Genomic DNA, 20,829 nt, shown 5'->3' on the forward strand with positions numbered 1-20,829 from the left:
TCAAAATGATGATGTGTGCACAAAATCTGCTTTGTATGTGATCTGACAATACTCAAAATACTCATCTGTACGATTTGTAGTGTGGTATTGATGTCACAGAATGTTTTATATATAGTTTGGAAAAAAGCACAAAGAAGTTCTCAGGCACACAGTTCTTTGAATCTGAGAACCAAACATTAACTATTACACTGCACGCAAAAAAACCTGGCAGTATAAAAAAAAAAAAAGAAAAAAAAAAGGTCAGTGGCTTCTGAACTCAAAGCTTGTGAGTTAAAACTGGAAGATACCCCAAATCACTCATGGTCATTTATAAAACCCATCCTGTGGAAATAAAACAAGAGTAGACCAGAGATATTAGACATCTTTTTAAAGATGACTCTTTTTGGTGTTTTTCCTCATGAAAATCAAACCGTATTTTAAAAAATTATTAAATGTATTAGCAAAGTGCTATACTGTCACTTTACCAAAAGTCTCTCCAGAGGAGATACCAAAAATTATATTCTAATTTACTGGAACTGGCTAACTTGAAATTTTGAGTAGACTCATTATAAAGACAGCCACATAAAGGAGTGGGAACTTAGCACTCTTACATACAAGAGAGCAAGTCACATGCGTATATGCTGATACTGAAAGATCCTAGCAGGAACAAAACCACAAGATGATAGTCAGGTCAAACTTACCCACTCAAGTTGCAACACTGAAGAGCCAGGCAGAAGGGTAGGAACCAAGTTTTTAACTGCAACATATTATTTGGAGAAGATAATCTAGATAAATAATTACCACATTCCATCATAATATCATTTGTCTGCCAAGGACTGGGAATGCAACCTACACAAGCATCAACGCTTTCAGTGACTTCATCCAGTGACAAAAGAACATTTAGGACTTTGCCATCTCTGCTTCCCCACCATGTGAATAAGTATCTTTTACCTGAAGGTCATACTTTAACAGGACGGATAGTATCGGCAGGTGATAGTCCCATATGTGTGTGAAGTACGCTTCTTCATAACATCAAAATAATTTCATGAGTTCCTTTCATTTCAATTGCCATTGTATTATGTTAACATCACCTTCTCAAATGCAGTTTTCATTTTAAGAAACCCACTAGTCAAGCTGCCATTTCAGTGGCAGAATCAAGGTGAACTGTATTCATATTGACACAAGTACTATATCCCCAAGACAGCAGTAGTCTTTAAATAGTCACACTGCCAAATAAACACTATTGTTGCCAAATCCTTTAAATTCTTGTGAAAGTCTCTGGCATCTTGTTAGAAAGCATCTGCTACAACAGCATTCTATTAGTGCTGCATTACTGTCAACCTTAAAAGACAAAAAGGTCGTAAGTGCAGGACCAACCAGAAGAAAATGTCCAGTTTGGAAACCTCTCCAGCAAGGCATAGAGTTGAGGTGACTTTTGATCTTCCCCAAAAAAGTAATGTGCTGCTATGGCAAGGGAGACTATTCCATCAGGATGCTTTTCTGGGGCCTGAAAGTGAGAAAAGGGCAACAAAGTATTATTGTTTATGGCTTTTAAACTAAGATAATCCAGATGTACTTTTATACAGTCTTCATGCAACAAAACTTCATCCTGCAGCTCACTGTCCTATACATTAACACACTTCCTATCTTCAGATGTATCAGTCTGATTACATGATGAGCTCAGTCTGAATTGAACTTGCAACTAGGTTTTTAGATCATAGTGCCTCTGACATATTACACAGCTTGCTCTGTCTTCAAATTTATATCTGTTGGTTTTGCTGATAAATCAATACATGGGATTCCAATACAGTATTTAGACTGATCTTTCTATTGTGAATCCTTAGGATGAAAAGCCTTTTCTACCTAGCTTTACTACTATTAATCTTGAAAAGCTTGTCACACTGCAGATCCCTGTCTGCCTTTATCAATTACCCTCAGAGGATTATTTGATCAAGTGCTTAGACTGCCTGATCCAGGAAGGGATGAGGGACTTTCTGAACTTACAAATGTAATATTTGCTCAAAGAATAAGACACTGTTAAACGCATAATAAAAGCATACAGATCTGCAAAAAGTTCTTCATCGGCAAGTTAATAGGGAGGGGAATCATAAATCCCACTGGAACAGTGTAAGCTGATACATAAATTTGAGGGACAAATTAAAAGAGGGAAGCTAGAATTAGGATCTATCAAATAAAACAAAGCTTAAGAAAGTTATTATGACATTTTTCACATAAGAATGTAAAAATGGTGATAACAGGGCACACCAAGGGATCATGGCAGACTCACCGTCAGTTCTACCCAGAAGTGCCACGGTGTAGCCTGCAGCCCATGGGAGTAAAACACAAAGTAGTCTCCTCCTAAGCTAGCAACTGGTGTACCATCCCCGAGAGACCACTTGGACAGAGCCGACCCTTCATGTGGCCGAACATACAGAGACATGTGACTGGGACCTGCAGAGACAGGGATATGTATCTAGATGTATCAACACGCGGAGGTAGAACAACCATCTATTTTTCTGTGTAGTTGTTATCTGTGTATTACTATCCATGTCTACCTAAACACGATACAACTGTCTTCTCTATAGAAGAGGCTTCAATTATTTCTAAGCAGTAAGATAAATGAGGTGACGATGTAGAAGAAGGATAGAGCTATAAAATGTGCTTTAAGAAAGGACTTGCTATAAAACCAGACAAGGTTATCAGTCACCCAAGTGACAACTGCAACACAAACCCCACAGCTTCTAGTGTGTTATGAAACTGAATCTCACAAAGCTTGCTATCTTAGCAATGGTACTAGAACCTGCAGTACTCAGGTCAAAATCTGATTTATTAGAGGCATAAAAATGAACAGAAATCACAAACCAGTCATTTACCAGATAATTCAAAGCTTAACCTCACAGAATTCCAGGGCATCAGCTCCTTGGACAGAACTTTAAAGTGAATGGGGCTTTTAGGAAAAATTTCTGTAGCAGGAAGATACCAGTTTTTCCTGTTAAAAAAAAAAAAAAAAAGTTTTACCTTAGTCTCAGTGCAATACTTGGAGATACTAAATATGAGAAGCCAAAAAGTTTTTGTACAATATAGCTGACTGTGCTCTAACTAAATGAAATATTCAATCGCTACTGGTTCTAGCAGAAGTCAGGCAAAATTAGCAACTTGTGGCCAGTCAAATATTTAAAGGACATATTAACAGAAACACAGTCACCAGTGTGTTCATTCATTACCTTCATCTGTCTGAATTTACAAAACAATAAAATGAGTAAGAATATTTGCATCTTCAAACTGCTAATCTTCTGTGGAGACCAGTTACTCTAGATTTCCTCTGCTATTAAGCCAGCATTAGTGGGGGAAGAAGGGAAAAGACATACATACTCCTACTCTGAACTGTCCTTTAGAAGGCCCTCCCCTTCACCTCCACCAGATGCTAACATCAATTTTCCACACATCAGCTTCTACAGATCCTGCAGCAGATTCTGGCAGAAGACATTGCACCTAGACAGGAGTTTAAGTGTTTTCTGAAGTGGGAGGATAATCTACTCTTAGACCAAGATTAGCCTTACTTTTTGTTTCCTTACATAAGCAAGATTGCACAAATGACCAATGTGCTTTGGCAGTTAAATGCTCAAGTGAAGCAGTGTTCACACCAACCGGAACATGAAATGCACTGGTAGAATCCAAGGAAGGCCACAGAAAGGAGCCTGCTCCTCGCATGGAGTTCTAATAGTGTCATTGATTTCAGGTACATGAGGAGTTATGTGAGATATTCCATTATAATCAAATCCATTAATCCATATACCAGAGTCACTTTTAACCACATTTCCATCTAGATCATGAAATCTTCTGCTCGTGTGCTAGAAAAAGGGAAAACAAAAAATATACACAGAAAGATGATGGAGCCTATGATACTGAAATATCCTCCATGTCAACCCTTACTGTACTGCATTTTCAGTATGCACTGAACACACATCTCTGAGTTTTTATGACTATATAGAGAGAATTAATTGGATAAAAAAAACCCATAGCATAAAAATATCTGCATTCAGAAGATGACGGTGCCTGTATTATCTCATCTCCAATCACGTTCACTTTTTAAATTATCACTGCTTACTCAACCCTCCTACTTAAAACCTAAAAAAACCCTGCTCTACTGACACAGATGAACTGAACACAAGAACAAGGGAAACATTAACAATTCTTTCAGGAATAATCATTAAAGCTTTTAAATCAATCAAGTTACTCTTTTTGGAGCCAGAGGCGTTAAGCTTTGTAAAAACCAAACACTTGCAGCCAACAGAGTCAATATGATATGCAAGGCTTTTCTTACCTGGAGAAAGACACGCTTAGGCTTTGGATTAGCTGCATCAGAACTGTAAGGAAAGAAGATTCCACTACAAACGAGAATCAGAGTGACTACAAACACAGTAGTTAAAGTTATTAGCGTCGTTTTTGTACTTTTGCAAAGGTAAATGAAGTTAATCTAGAGAACAAAAAGACAGCCCAGTTATAAAACTGCAAGACTTCAGAAACAAGATGCTACTTGTATAACTCTAAAATCCTATTATAGAACTGAAAATACATTAAAAAGATATTTTTGCAAGTACTACCTGACACAAAACACTTTTTTTTTAATCTCAGTATTTAAAACCAAAAGGAAAAAAGTACTTCCCAGATCTTTCAAAATTTTCTTATTTTTAAAAATATCTGCCGACAAAAATGTAGAATCTTTGTAGCGAAAAAAAACCCTGAGAAATTTTTTTAAGTGTAGTATTGTATTGTTCAGCCACATACTATACGCCACCTAAATGCCAGCATTAAACTATGTATTTTACACTAATCTTTTTTACATCATTATAGACTAGATACATTTTTATAATCCCCGCTTCAGTGACTTTTCTCTAACACAAAACATGGAATCTTCGACACGTTTCCTAGAAGTTTCCTGTAACATTTAAGATATCAAATTATCATTAACTTCAGGTATTTATTTAGAAAAACACTGACTCTAAACTGTAGAGAAAGTTTAAAAGGTTTAAGCAACATTTACAAGTTCTACTTACAAAATAAGATGACAGAATCATAGTGATGACCACAATAAAACCTGCCAACACCACGTCTGGTAGAATTTCTGAGCCACTTCGTCCCATGATAGGTGTAAACATTTCAAATACAGTCCAACTAAGATACATCATATATAGATAGGGAACAAACATTCCCATCATGTACATCATGACAAACTTCATTGTGGCACCTATAGGGAAAAAAAAAAAAAAAAAGAAGACAAAAACCCATAAAAGCTTAAAAGGACATAAACACACAGCTTTACTAATATATCCATATACTGCTGCATTGCCTAATACACAATACTGGTCCTCATCCCTGACATGGATATGGAAAGGGGATAGCATTTTGCACAGCCAATGCCATTATAACTCTTTCACAGAACTATTCTTGTATTACAAAGAAAAAAAAAATTAAATAGGTGTTCTGTTCCAGACACTGTTTAAATATTACAGTACTTTTTAACAACCTTTAGTGTCCATCCAAGTATCTGATCAGTTATTAATAAACCCACATAGTATTGTTCTTTTTAGCCTGAGACACAGGTTGTTATTCACTGTATTTTCTGTTAAAGAGCTTCTCCATAGTTTCAAACTGTGAAAGAAAAGTTCAAGAACACTTTTTCTTGTAACAAAAATCTCACATGGTTACTTTGACTATTAAAATTCAGAGTTTGGGGTTTCTTTTGCTTAAAAAATAGAATTTGGAGGACAACACTCAATAATCAATAGTAGGGGCAGAAATTTTTGAAATACAACCTCCCCCCCTCAAAACTCATACCTTTTTGGCTGAATTCTTTATGGATCATGAGCTTCGCAAGTAAAGGAAATGCTACCCATAACATACAAATGAATGCTGAACAAAGGCCCATTCGAGTAATCATAGACAATGCTATAGACCAAATCATCAATGAAGCATCAAAAAAAGTATCTCCCAGGTACTGCTCATTTGTATTCTGTAACGAAAAAAAAGCAACTACACTCATTACTGAGCATATTCCATGTATTACATCTCAAGGGAACACATAGAAAAAAAAAAAAAAGTATCTGTATTTCTTGTATATAATTGTTTTCCTTGGACAAAACAATTTTACAAGCATCATCTCACCATTCCCTTACCATTCAGAGTTACCCATGTCAGTATACCCTTTTTTTATTTTTCAATCTGCTCTGACAGAGCTTGGAAAAGAGATTACATGGGCTGGGCAGCGGGAAGAAGGGAACATAGAAATGACAATACCAAGAAGATAGAAGGCTAATGTTTCAGGTACCCAGTCAAATAGGGCCTCTTTATAAAAAGCACTGGTATTTGTGAAGCATATAAAAGAAGTTCTGTTGTATTTATGTGTGAAAAATTATCTGTATCTCCTGAGATTCTAAACCTGGTTTTGAACAGTAGCTGTTAATGTAATACTTATACAAGCACTGTTATTAGTGCACAAACATTGTACACATATGTTATGCCACAGCTTTTTAAAATATATTATTTGTTTTTTAAGGAAAGATATGCACTGGTCAGATAATGGTATGTTTTCAAAAAAGAATGATGTTTAACCAATGTTTAAAATGTGGTCTGTTTTTTTTTTTTTTTTGGGGGGGGGGGGGGGTGTTAAGTTACATGGGCAATGCTGCAGTGTTTGTAGTGCAGAATTCTTAATTGTGAATCCTGCTAGTAGCAAGGACTGCTTACATGAACAATGGCTATCAGGAAGCATCTAGTTCAGTTGTGGGCTGAGAAGAAAAAAAAAAAAAAAAGGAGAGGGAGAAGAAACATATGGATTACCAAATCTATTTCAAAACCAAAAGCTTATTAATTCACAAGTTCTTGAGCCATTAACAGAAAACACCCAGGCATTGCCTGTGGTAGCCAAGTGAGAGATTAGCTTCCAAAATCTTCATGCAACTTTAAGTACAAGGTAAATTACAGAGGCAGCATAAACTGTATGGTGTGCTGCAAGCTACAGCATGCAAGAAATTTATGAGACTTGTGATATCAAGTTGGTTGATCTGCTGATCAGACAACCAGCAGGTAAGAAGCAGATCCAGAGGCTGGAACAGCTGAACAGTGAAAAGTATGCTCTCCCATCAGCTCTTCTGAAGGACTAGAAAATTATAACACTGCATCTACTTTATAAATGGCCCATCTTTTTCACAAAAGGGCAACACCACATACATATATTAAACATATATATACCATTTAACACTCTCCCAAAAAATTAAAAATCCCACTTCCAGATAAGGACACGATGGATCCACCCAGAACTTTCCATACAATGAAGTTTCAGTAAGTTCTTAAAACTTCTTCAAATACTTGGTTGAAGCTGGATTTGGCTGACAAGCTTCTAAATTCCTCTGCATAAACTTGTACAAATGGCTGAGAAGTAACAGCAAGCTGAATGACCTAGTATTACTGCACCTACAAGCTAAGCCTAACAAGCTCAAGTAGTTGACTTTTCCCCTGGAAGAGCATCATCTAGGCACCACCTCAAGGCCCTTTGTAGTTTTAATATAAAACCATTGAACTATCATCTAAACATATGGGCTTGTGATGAGCTGTGACACTATTATGCAAGTTAAATTGTGTTGGTTAATCCATAAAACAGAATATTAAGCAAAAAAGTGTATGGGACAGTAAGCATGACAAATGACAGCAATGAAGAGGTAACACCAAATCTTCACCAAGCCTTGTAGGGGCCTAAATGACCTTTACCTGTTGCAGAAAAGAACATGGCCTATCAAGAACTCTGTTCCATCATCCAATGATGATGGGATGATGTGCACCCTGATGAAGTTTGCTGATGATAAGAAACTGAGTGGGGAAGCAGACACTTTGGAAGGGAGAGACATCCTGCAGGATAACTGGGATAGGCTGGTAGAGTGGGCTAACAAGAACCTTATGAAGTCCAGCAAGGACAAGTGTAAGGTCTTGCATGTGGGAAACATAATCCAGGAGTGCAGCACAGGCTGGGATCTACCTGGCTGGGGAGCAGCTCTTTGGAAAGGGACCTGGGGGTCCTGGTGGACAAGCTCAATATGAGTTAACAGTGCTGCTGCAGCAGAGAAAGCCAGTAGGGTGGTGAGCATCACCAGCAGAGGTAAAGAAGTTATTGTCCTACTCCCCTCAGCACTTGTCACTGTGGAGTCACTAGAATACTGTGTCCAGTTTTGGTCCCTGCTGTACAAAAAAGATGTGGACAGGCTGGAGAGGGTTGAGAGGAGGGCCATAAAGATGATCAAAAGACTGGGAAGACTGAGGAAAGACTGAGAGAAATGGGTTTGTTCAGCCTTGACAAGAGATGGCTTAGAGGAGACTTCATCACCATGTTCCAGTATTTACAGCGGAGCTACAAAGAAGATGGAGGCTCCCCTTTTACATGGAGTCACATGGAAAGGACAATGGACAAAGACAAAGGACATGGAAAGGAGGTAATGGGTACAAGTTACTTCTGGGGAGATTCCAACTGTACACAAGAGGAAAATTTTTCACAGTGAGAATAAACAGCCATTGGAATAATCTCCCCAAGCGGGAAGTGATAGATTCTACAACTTTGGACACTTTCAAGATACAGCTGATACAGCTGGACAAGGTGCTGGGACATCTTGTCTAGGCTGTGTTTTTGCCAAAGAAGGTTGGATCAGAGGACCCCTGAAGTCCCTTCCAACCTGGTTATTCTATGAGTCTATGATCTCCAGCTGTGGTCAAAACAACTAACAATCACAATAATCATGCTGGGAAGGGTGACTACTCAAATTTCTACAACAGCTTGATGTAGAAAGCTCTGTTCAGCACAGAATACTATATTAGAAGAGAGTATGACAGAACTATAAATTATGATAGTTATAACAAAAAAGCTTTCATATGAACCATCTGAAAAAAAATTCTTCTATTTACTTAGAAGGCTATGAATAGAAATTACATCAGCAAAACAACATGCTTAATAAAATAAACCAGAAAGAACTAGAATTCCAAGTTTCACAACAAAATGTAAATGACAAATTAGTTTAAATAATGAATAAAAATATTAAAAGATACATAAGGAGGTACTGTATCAAAATAAATTATTAAATTCAGGGAAGTTGTCATACCAGTACATTCAGAGGCAAGAATCTGGAAAGATTCAAAGAACATTCAAGTATATATATAGATTCTGTGATTATCATGAATATTGGAAGGTGTCCAAAACCCCAAATTCTCCAGCTGTTGCTCTGATTTCTTATCATCAAAGTGATGGCAGAAAGGGAATGTGCAGATAGGGAAAGAAACAGTACCTTATACTCTATTCTAGTAGGCTTTTGCCTCTTTTTCTGAGGCAGCTTCTAAAGGTCATTAGCAAAGAGAAATCCTTAAATAGTGAAGCTCTTGACTGTTTTATCTTAATCTTGACTGATTTTGTAGAGCAATCCCTATGCTTAGACAAGGCAATTTTTACAGCAACATTTAAAATACTTCTGTCCAATACAGAAAAAAATTTGCATCTTTTTAATCAACTCAGAAATTAAGACTTCCACAGATTAAACACTATATTACCCTTCAACATTAGTAACAACATCAGCCTTACCTTATAGAAGAACTTCTTGGCTAGCGTATGCACAAGAATGAGCTTAGCTACAGCTGCAGTGCCATACAGAAACACAGAAACATAGAAATGGGTGTACCAAGAAAGAGACCGTCCAATCACGGAGACAAACACTGCCACTATAAGGACTGTCACCAGTGTGCAGACCCAACTTATCAGTGTTAAACCGAATGCAGTGAAAAAATTCTTCAGGTTATGAATAGCTGTGAAGAAGAAAAGAGAAGTTTCATTCAACAGTATGTACTCTAATGCAGACTATCATTGAGATTGTAATTACCCGACAGTATAATTGCTTTAATGACTAAATTAAAACTGCATGAGGAGTCCACTCGGAACTTTTCTTAACAGCACGGTTCAATCACTTTGGCCATTTCTTTACAAGTCTTTTTGCAGTCTTCCCTACCGTAATATTTATTCCCAGAGCACTAGTGTATTTTGCAGATTACCATGTTCCTGATAGTAAAAACTTCTCTAGGAAGCCAGCAGTGCCACTCTACCATCTATAAAGTCTAAAAAAACCCCCACCCCAACCTGAAAAAACATAGAGTTGATTTTCTTCTAACTTCTTACTCCAAAAATGTTTGTTGGATTTTGGGGGTGGAGGGGTAGTGTTCATTTTGGACTGAGTTTTCTGATTGTTTGTTGTTTTTTTTTTTTAAACAGGTACATTCATACACATACCTGAAAAGGTCCAACTAGAAGATTTCAGTTGCTTCACACCCTTTATTAAGCTTTGTTATCTTTTTCCCCCATTCTTATTTGCTCCAGCCTACAGACAGGTGTTTAAGAAACATGATTCTGAAGCCCTACCTAACAGAACAAAAACTTTATATAGATACTATGCATTTTTTTTTCCATTTTCAGATCTTTAAAAGACTTAAATTTAACCTTCATGAAAGGACAAGAGGTATGAATCATGATTATAAACTACAGACATTCAGGCCTATCATAGCCTTCATCATAATTATTCACAGTTGAGAGCTTTAAACAGAAAGCAACTTCTGTGGCATACTGCACACCTAAAATTTATTTCTGAAGTTTATCTAAAAGGATGTTTTAATCACCTGAACACTTCTTCATCAATTAATTGCTATTTGCTGAAGAGTAATGTGGTTTGTTGGGGTTTTTTTTAAGAACTAGACTTACCTCTGGGTTTGGGTTGTAATAATTTTTTACTTAAATAAAGAAAAGCAGTTGCTGCTGTAATATAGTTCATGATTGTGCCAACACGAGCAGGATAAGCCACGACAAATAAACCAAGTACGTCAAAGAACACAACATTTCCATGTCGATATTCAAAAGATTTAGCCAACTTATCTGATGTTGCTAGATATTTTAGGACTGCTAGAATATTGTCACCTATTAAAAAAGCAGATACACAATGTAACTACATCAGGGTTGATGAACTAGTACCCAGCATTCTTTTAAATGTAAGTGTTCTTGTAGTGAAATATCCTCAACAAAGATGTGATATACAAATTATTATTCTGAAATAGGCATTTGATGGTAGGCACAGCATAGTATTTAGGAATTAATCTATACAGCTGTCACTAAAATAAATATTCTTGGGAAGCTTCATGTATTTAAACAGTGTTACAAAGAAAGGAACAGTCAAGTTTTCAGCCCATAAGCCCTTCTTTAGGCATGATACTAAAGCACTGGACTTCAAGAATAACCCATAGAAGAGTTTATAATTTCTTAATCTTCCTCCTCTCTCCTTGCCACTAGTAAACCCTATTTTCAACGATGATGAATTACCTGCCCTTCTTTCCCTAGATGGCTGTAAGGAAGAAGACAAGGAGGCTATTTTCTGTTGTGGCCTACAGGTACCAACCACCTCTTCCTTTCCCAAACTAGAGCCCAAACACTTTTAATGGAATGAGACCAGCTGTTCTCAACTTTCATTTTGCTTTTACTTGACCTGTAAAAGTGTTTACTGGCTGAAAAGTCTGTCTTTTTTTTGTAAGTGTGATAGTTTAGCATGAGATGTTCTATGTAACCATCATGACCAATAAAACCAACTTTCCAACACACATTTAGAAGCATTACTTTCTGTCTTCCAACTGCATTGGTGCAAGAAAGTGTTTAAAATTCTCATTTGTGCTGGTCATTTAAGTTGGCTTTTGTGTAAGCTTAAAGGATGAAATGGTGAAAATCCTGTAGGCATTTAGTGTTATGTTAGTTTTTCCTGGGAAACAGTGTAATTTTCTCTACTGCAGTCTCAAATAGCCTGCTATGAGCACAATCTCTCAGTAGAAAATAAATCCTGTTTATCCACAGTTTGTGTGCTACCATATAAATCTGACTGAGATCCACTCTAAAACAAAAAACCTCTGTGGTCAGATCAGTCTCTATGCAACCACCCTAACCATGATCTTCCCATGATGAATGTCAATCAATAAGGGAAACTTACTGACAGAAAAGGAACACAGAATGCTGAACAGTCAGGTTATAACCTTAATTAGATTCCACAGTTACTTTCAAATCAATATCACTGAAAGCTGATAAAGTTCCCAAGTTGACCAAACATATTTCCTTTGTATTTTAAAGACATGCATTCAGTTAATTCTTTCCTCTTTAGAACAGTCTAGCATGTTCTAAATGTGTAATTAAAATTATTGATTTTTTTGTGATAGTAGTCTTACAGCAAAATGAAAAAACAGCTACAACACTACTGAACACTTGAAATACCAACCTGCTCTCTGAATGGAATCTGCTAAAATTCTGTCTGATGTGTCGTATTCTGTATGATAAATGTAGCCATTTTCAATAAAAGCCAAATCTATTCCTACAGAGAGAAGAAGCATGTTTGAAGTTACGTAAATCTAAAACCCATGAAATAAACATAAGAAAGCTTCAGATATACTTCACTCAAAACCTTGCTCTACTTTGTAGCTCACTCACTATCCTTAAAGATGAACTAAATAGTCAGCTTTGTAGAAGGAAGACTAACTGGGATTCCATGTGTACTTAAAAAAATTTTAAATGTATTAAAAAAATCTATCCTTTCTAGTGTACTGATTTACACAGTACCTGTACTGGAACTGACCTTATTAGAACCACATGAAAATTCTTAATCATCTCAGCTTCATAAAAGAATCATACAAATATCTAGGTTGGAAAAGACCTTGAAGATCATCTAGTCACACAATTAACCTAACACTGACAGTTCCCAACTACACCAGATCTCCAAGCACTATGTTGACTCTACTCTAAACACCTCCAGGAATGGGGACTCCACCACCTCGCTGGGCAGCCCATTCCAACACCCAACAACCCCTTCTGGAAAGAAATGCTTCCTAATATCCGATCTAAACCTTCCCTGATGAAACTTGAAGCCATTCCCTCTTGTCCTATCACTTCTTACTTGGTTCAAGAGACTCATCCGCAGCTCTCTGCAACCTCCTTTCAGGGAGCTGTAGAGGGCGATGAGGTCCTGACAGATAAGACATTGGCCAATGTGATGCCCATCTATAAGAAGGGTGAGAAGGATGATCCAGGAAATTACAGGCCTGTTAGCTTGACTTCAGTGCCCGGGAAGCTGATGGAGCAGCTCATCCTGAGTACCATCACACAACACATGCAGGACAACCAGATGCTCAGGCCCAGTCAGCATTGGTTTGTGAAAGGCAGGTCCTGCTTGACAAACCTCATCTCCTTCTACAACAGGGTGACCTGCTGATTGAGTGAGGGAAAGGCTGTGGATGTTGTCTACCTTGACTTTAGTAAGGCCTTTGACACCATTTCCCACAGCATTCTCCTGGTGAAACTGGCTGCTTGTGGCTTGGATGGGCACAAGCTTTGTTGGGTAAAAAACTGTCTGGATGGCCGGGCCCAAAGAGTTGTGGTGAACGGACTTAAATCCGGTTGGCGGACGGGTGGTGTCCCCCAGGGCTCGGTGTTAGGGCCACTCCTGTTTAACATCTTTATTGATGATCTAGACGAGGGGATCGAGTGCACCCTCAGTCAGTTTGCAGGTGACCCCAAGCTGGGTGGGAGTGTTGATCTGCTCGAGGGTAGGGAGGCTCTGAAGAGAGACCTGGACAGGCTGGAGCCATGGGCTGAGCCCAACTGGGGGAGTGTCCATAAGGCCAAATGCCGGGGGCTGCCCTTGGGCCACAACAACCCCCAGCAGCGCTACAGGCTTGGGGAGGAGTGGCTGGAGAGCTGCCAGAGAGGGACCTGGGGGGGTTGACTGACAGCCGGCTGAACAGGAGCCAGCAGTGTGCCCAAGGGGCCAAGAAGGCCAATGGCATCCTGGCTTGTGTCAGCAATAGCGTGGCCAGCAGGGACAGGGAAGGGATCTTACCCCTGTACTTGGCAGTGGTGAGGCTGCACCTCGATGACTGTGTTCAGTTTTGGGCCCCTCACTCCAAAAAGGACATTGAATGACTCGAGCGTGTCCAGAGAAGGGCAATGGAGCTGGTGCAGGGTCTGGAGCACAGGTCGTACGAGGAGCGGCTGAGGGAACTGGGGGGGTTTAGTCTGGAGAAGAGGAGGCTGAGGGGAGACCTCATCGCCCTCTACAGCTACTTGAAAGGAGGTTGCAGAGAGCTGGGGATGAGTCTCTTTAACCAAGTAACAAGCGATAGGACAAGAAGGAATGTCCTGAAGTTGCACCAGGGAAGGTTTATACTGGATATTAGGAAGCATTTCTTTCCAGAAGGGGTTGTTGGGCGTTGGAATGGGCTGCTCATGGCAGTGGGAGTCCCCATCCCTGGAGGTGTTTCAGAGTTGGGCTGACATAGCGCTGTGGGATCTGGTGTAGTTGGGAACTGTCAGTGTGAGGTTAATGGTTGGAGTGGATGATCTTCAAGCTATTTTCCAACCTACATGATTCTGTGATTCTGATGAAAAAAAAATAAAGTAATGAAAATCCATTAATTACTAAGTCACTATGTTTAAAAAAGATTATTTTAGTTTATCCATTAGGTATAAAGATATAAATTCTTGCAAGCAGTTTTTTAGCATAATTACCAAAATGTTTTAGAATGGAATATTTAAGTGTCCCATTAATTACTGGATGTTTTCCTTATTTTCAGGAAACTTTTGTACCACGTAGTTTCTTTCTCAATAAACGCAGTCTCCAAAAAGCATCCTAAAGCAGTCTCCAAAAACAAATTTAAAGGCTCTTGCCTTAGAAAAAAGCAGGAAAATTTGCTCCCAAACTTAAGGACAAACCAAACTGGAGGACCTTCTTATAGTAAATTGCAGAATATTCTCCTTAGTATAAAGATGAATGGTTACATAATGCACATTGACATGTCTTCTGAAAACATACCTGGAACATTGCCAAAGTCCCTGTAGATACGGAAGTCTGTATCTGCTGGGATAATACCACTCTGAAATATTTCCTGTGCCACCACAGAGGCAAAGGGATGTTTGGCTGCAACTACATATGCTTGTACAAGCCAAGGATTCTCAGGTCCTAAAAAAAGATGAACAGAATGTTCACAACAAATACTTTTTGGACTTTTGTTAAGATATGTTTTCTTTATGGTAACAAATAAATAGTGCACAGGAAGTCAACAGAGTTTTAAGCTGTTGTCCCACATGGTATATATTAAGTACATTTGTATTGGCTCAATGCCTCGCACTTGAGAGAAAGAATTAGTTACACTTGGAGGTGGGGTGGGGAAACACTGATGCCTTGAGTCTTCAGTGTCTGAAGACACTGAGTAGATAAGCCACCTTACATAAAAGACTCTAGCACTAATAAAGGAGTCACAATATTTAGCAGCTTCCAATTTATCATCTATATATCACACTTCAAAAGTACTGTTTAGAGAAAAGTCTCTCAACTAAAGCATTCAATATAAAGAAATTAAGTAGCTCCAGCAGTAGAAGGAAGTCTGCAGTTAAACAAGGATGAATCAGTTTAACTGTAGCCTACAAAACACAGTTTTGCTGCTTCCTGAGCAACAGATGGAGTTCTAATGCCACCATCTCCCTGCAAAGATTCTGAAAGAACTGCTGCAGAAATTAAAAAAAGCATATGACAGTATGAGTAATACAAGATATCCAAATCTGGTTTCTCCTTATTATGTTGACATAAAAAGAGAAATACAACTTCTGCAATTCTGTTCTATACAGGCTTCTCCTATGTGGCAACTTCAGTTGCAGTGCTTTAGCCTACATGTATCTAAAGATGGTCTAAAGACTTATCTGCTGCACAGGGTTGGTGAAGAGGCACAGAGGTTCTGTCGTTTGCTTAAGACTCACTTTCAATACTCCAAATCTACACTGTTTATTATCAAATTATCCTAGCATAGAAACTGGACACAATGCAAGCTCATACCTGTTTGAAAAACAAGTTCTTTTCCTCCTACACCTGCTGCCTCCAGGTTAATAAAAGCTCTAATTGACTTGGCCCACTCATGTTGTGTAATGAAGCCGTGACTAGCCTTGATGGGAAAACAAAAAAATATAGGTCAAATATCTTCCAGAACTAAGTGTTATTTTCCATCATATATATGATTATAACTCAAGATTGGACAAGGCAGACATATCACCTACAACACAAACAGATGCAAGAAATCAAAGTCTTTTAATTAAATTAATATGGACAATATTCTTAATCTAAGTATAATTTTCCCTTTGAAATCAAATACTTTTTCCTCAGAGTGTTAAGAGCAGCATTTAAATAATATTTCAACAGATTAAATACAAGCGGCATCTGCAGTTACTCCTTCCTTTGTCAGTCTTAATACACAGTTTCGATGTATATTTTATAGTTCTGGCATATTCTCACCTGCAAAATATTTTCTTCTGCACCATTAAATAAGAATATGACAGCATGCTGCAGGGGCTCTGATGATTTTGAAAGTGTGTTAAGTATTTCAAGCATCACCGCACAGCTAACAGCATCATCACTGGCACCTTAAAATAATCAGCAGAATAGTGTGGCTTACAACAAACACAGAATTCCAACAAAGACCAGAAAAGAAAAAAGCTTTATGCTATCTCAGTCACTTAATCTGAGGCACAATTATGTCAAACTTCAGTACATTTTCTTCTACTGCTTGTACCCTGTCTATGACTAGTTAAAAGCAACAGCAGAAAGAAAAATGATGTTCAAAAATTAAGCAAGTAAAGTAAGGTATCAGCTCCAATACCACTGTTCAAGAAAAGTAGACTAACCAGGTTACTAAGCAAAGCGATTATTACCTATTTTTCTAAGAACAACATGAATAAACAAGGATGTAATTTTCACTTACTGCATACTCCAATTTTAAAAAAGAAACATTGCCACCCTAAAGCATTCTACACTGTTACACTGCATTCAAGTAAGTGAACAAAACCTCAAGGTAACATAAGGCCAAGACTGCAAAATAAAGCAAGGGAAACACCAGAATTCACACCTTTAAAAACACTCTTAAAATTACACACTACAATAAAGTATTTTAATGATCTGATGCTTCCACCACCCTCCTTTCTTTGCAGAAAAGCCCTTTTGTTCTGAGCTCAGTAGTCTGTTCTCTTTTGAGTTCCTCATCCAACACGATTCTAGACTTCTCACATTCTCACACCTCCTCCCATGCCCCAACACTTTTTTATCTTAAGCATCCATCTTTTAACCAAAGTCTCCCATTGCCCCATTTCCCTCATTTTAGAGCAAATTGTAGCATCTCCCTACTCCACTCTAATCAATAAAATTTGGGAGCAAATAGAGAAATTTAACCTGATTCCAATTATGCTGACATGCATCAAGATAAGGACACAGTGTTCAGGCCTCAGCCTGCTATTGGAGCAGACTCATTAGCTGCTAAAACTGCTTAATTTACACATAAAAAGCCCCAAAGATTGTAACATGGCCAAAATTAGACATATCTGCCCCTTGCATAAAAAGGGCATATTCCTCATACAAACACAAATCTCAGTCTAAATTTTAGCCTTAGCTTACTGTATGGAAGTACTTCAGAATAAATAAAACCAAAATCTTTCCCATACACTGTTCTCTAATCTATTTCTCAGGAATTAATGCCTTGTTCTGCCAAAAGCTTTCCAAAAAGCACCCCCAACATACCTGATTTAAAGCCCTGATTATATATATTGTTATCTGAATTTATCAGTAGTCTACTCTTAGCCACTCACTAGCTCTTACCCAACTTTTGTTGTTTTGAAAACTCCACAGAAAAGTTATTGTAGTTTTTGGCAAGTTTAATCACTTATCTGCCTCACTGTGAAGCTAAGAAAGATAAGTTACTGGTTTCAACAGACATACAGATTTACATCTGATTAAAGCAGCCATGTAGCCATAGACTATGACACAAGGGCACAGAGAAAATATGATCCTCAAATACTTCATATACAGCAAAACTAATGGGAGGTTAAAACAGATTTTATGGCAAGTATCAGTAATCTAAGAAAACCATGTTACCAAGTAGCAGTAATTTCAAGGATGTTTCTGCCTTCAAGTTTATTAGAAAAGAATCAAATCGCCATATAAACTGAAAATTAGTACTACCAGAACAAGAGACATCTTTTAGGAGTGTGCAGTTTATGTTCTTCCTTCACAAGGAACTCAAGTTTTCTAACACTGAAGCTCTAACGGTTTACTGAGTTTTGGTTTACTCATTTTGTAATGCATAAGCATTAACAGCAGATTATGTTTTATTAGCTGCTTTTCAAATCTATTACTGATCTAATTGATCACTGAGTCCTGATGATTCTGGTTAAATAACACATTTTTGGTAATGAAAAAATTTGTAAGCAAATAACATAGAAATTTAGGAGAATAGAAAACAAAAGGTTCTTGCTTAGGTTATGTGCAAGTTTCACACTAAGAAAATGCAAGACAGAGTGGTTCCTCACTGCTGTGGTAAAGGGCTAGGCTGCTTTTTGATTAAGGGCAAGCATACAGGCTGATTTCTAGCTCCTCCACAGATTTCTATATAATCCTGTACAAATACTAATACTTTTTGGCACCTCCGTGCAAGGCTGGTTAAATATTTTTCTGTCCGAATAACTGTAAAGTATTTGACATAGACATAGTCCTGTGTTACAACCCATAGAAACAGACACACCATTTATCAAAGGGTATCAATTTAAAGAGTTTCGCTCATCATTGTGAAGTATTCTAAGTCTAGTCAGACATATTTGGACTACAAATGCAGTGATTAGCATCCCTGCAGTTCCTAAATCACAGAGCATGTGTAATAACCATGCAGTTATTAAGCTTAATTTGGAAACTCATCTTGCTTAAATATGATTGTGGAGAAAAAGAAGTTCTATATTATTTATTGACAGAAAACAGCCACAAAGAATATGGCAAGCGCTTTGCTTCTCTAGCTAATACTCAACTGTTTTCTCAATAATGAAGACTGTTTGCATGTGCTAAAGAGCAGAAGTTTACCCCCCAAAATAAAATGTCATGCAGGGTGCAAATGATGAAACGAGTAAAAATTTCACTGTTGATGACTGAAATCTGTAGGTATCTTTCAACTGCAATAGCCAGCACACACTTGTGGCTGAGTGTCACAAGAAATGTTTTCATGCAGTTTTCAGTTCCCTACCTTGCCGGCACTGTTGGAACTATGTATTTACAAAGCTGTTTACACTCTTGCTGCAATAATTATTTAACATTGTAAGACTTACAAAAATGCAGAAGGACAAGAATAAGAGAGTATGCACAATGACAGTAAAAGTAGCAGCGAGAGACATGTACACCAAGACAATGGCACCTTAATCTTTGATCACTACAGTCTTTTGAGACAGAAGCTTTGAATGCATAAAGAAAAACAATATTGGCATAGCTTAACGATATCACACTTAAAATTTGAGATAAAGTACGATACCAGCAAAGGGAGGGGAAGAAACAGACTAGTTAGTGGGGGTGGGAACAGTCTCTGGCACAAAGCATCCTGTCAAATGAAGGCCGGGATTAAATCGGTACAGAAGTATGGAAAGACCTGAACACCACGTAGAAGCAGCATATGAACTACATGTATAAGCAGTGAATTAGAAGAAAGCCTGATATAACCAAGCTTTCTAGAAATCTAAATAGAGTATCTGCAATTTGCTGCCTACCAGAAAGTGAAAGCAAAATCCTGACTTTAGTAGGACAAATCTGTCACTCTAAATATTGAATCTCACTGAAATCAAGCAGACTAGTTGACACATGCAGTATTCTATCACGTGGCTGTAACGCTACTTGGTATGAGAAGACAGTGAGCCAAGATCTGTGGCTCATGTAGTAATAGAAACGCAGAATGAACACGTGGACCTACCCGGGGTATTTGGTACGGAATCAAAGTGACAATTGGATAACACTGCATACTCAGCTCCATTTCGGGGATCCAGCTTCACTATGACATTGGTTATGTTTGCATAGTAACTAGTAAAGCCTCCTAAAAAGTCAATGCTGAAGGAGCCTGTGGGCCTCTGTATGTCTACAGATATCTTGTGAGCATCTGTGCTTTCTCTTTCTATTGCCCTGATTTGTTCTAAGAGGTAGTTAACTGCAAGAACTTCATTTTCTGGACTTCCAACTGTTCTGGGCCCAATTGCTGTTATGTTGTCAAGATATCCCCTGTAAGAGATAAATTACACGTTCAGCATCAACACAATCAACATTTAGATGTAACTTATCCACAACTGTAACATTTCTGAACATTGTTCTACCTCAGGACTCACAGTAAGTGGAAGAGACTAAAGCCAATTACATGGTAACTGTAGTCTAGATGCCAAAGATCATTATGGTAATGGGCATACAGTACTGACCTTTATTCAGGGCTCTTCATCCTATCTATCATGATATTAATCCAAACTACTGTTTTTTTTCCAGTTTGAACATATCAATGCAAAAAAAGAAACCAAAGGCTCAACGGAGAAGCTAGAGACTTTAGCAAGGTTCTGCATACGCATACATGCTCTTCTCTGAACATCTGATTAAGAACACCCGTAGCAAGATTTACACCAACTAAAAATTTTCAGAGAAACTTTCGCTGACATTAAGTACTGTATAATACGAGAATTAAACTACGGAGGATGTGTTGTTTGATCATCCCAAAACAGCACCTTTAAGAAACAGCCACTACGAGAGCTGGAGCCCTTACAGTATTTTTACCTACTTTCTGCAAGCGTCCAAGCGAGCTCTGAGCGCTTGCCAGGGCAGGGGAAGACCCAAGGGCTCTGCCACGGACAGCAACCCCAACAACGGATGGGAGAGGCCGACACCGGCGTCGCCAGCCCGCGGGACTCCCGGCGCGCACACC

The 20,829-nt window shown here is 38.2% G+C and overlaps 1 protein-coding gene across 1 annotated transcript; it reads right to left on the reverse strand.

The window, feature by feature from the left end:
* Positions 1-1,321: 1,321 nt before the first annotated feature.
* Positions 1,322-20,825, reverse strand: ERMP1 (endoplasmic reticulum metallopeptidase 1; the record flags this gene model as incomplete). Its single annotated transcript, XM_026866778.1, has 15 exons — positions 1,322-1,486; positions 2,267-2,430; positions 2,853-2,968; positions 3,628-3,830; positions 4,304-4,456; positions 5,037-5,227; positions 5,818-5,992; positions 9,596-9,816; positions 10,760-10,972; positions 12,309-12,401; positions 14,895-15,041; positions 15,912-16,017; positions 16,365-16,492; positions 19,843-20,144; positions 20,686-20,825. Coding segments are annotated over 15 exons (2,517 nt in total), but the record flags the coding sequence as incomplete, so codon positions are not given.
* Positions 20,826-20,829: the final 4 nt, after the last annotated feature.

Source organism: Athene cunicularia (assembly GCF_003259725.1).
Source record: "Athene cunicularia isolate RWA chromosome Z unlocalized genomic scaffold, athCun1 chrZ_part4, whole genome shotgun sequence".
In the NCBI taxonomy this organism is placed as follows: Eukaryota; Metazoa; Chordata; class Aves; order Strigiformes; family Strigidae; genus Athene; species Athene cunicularia.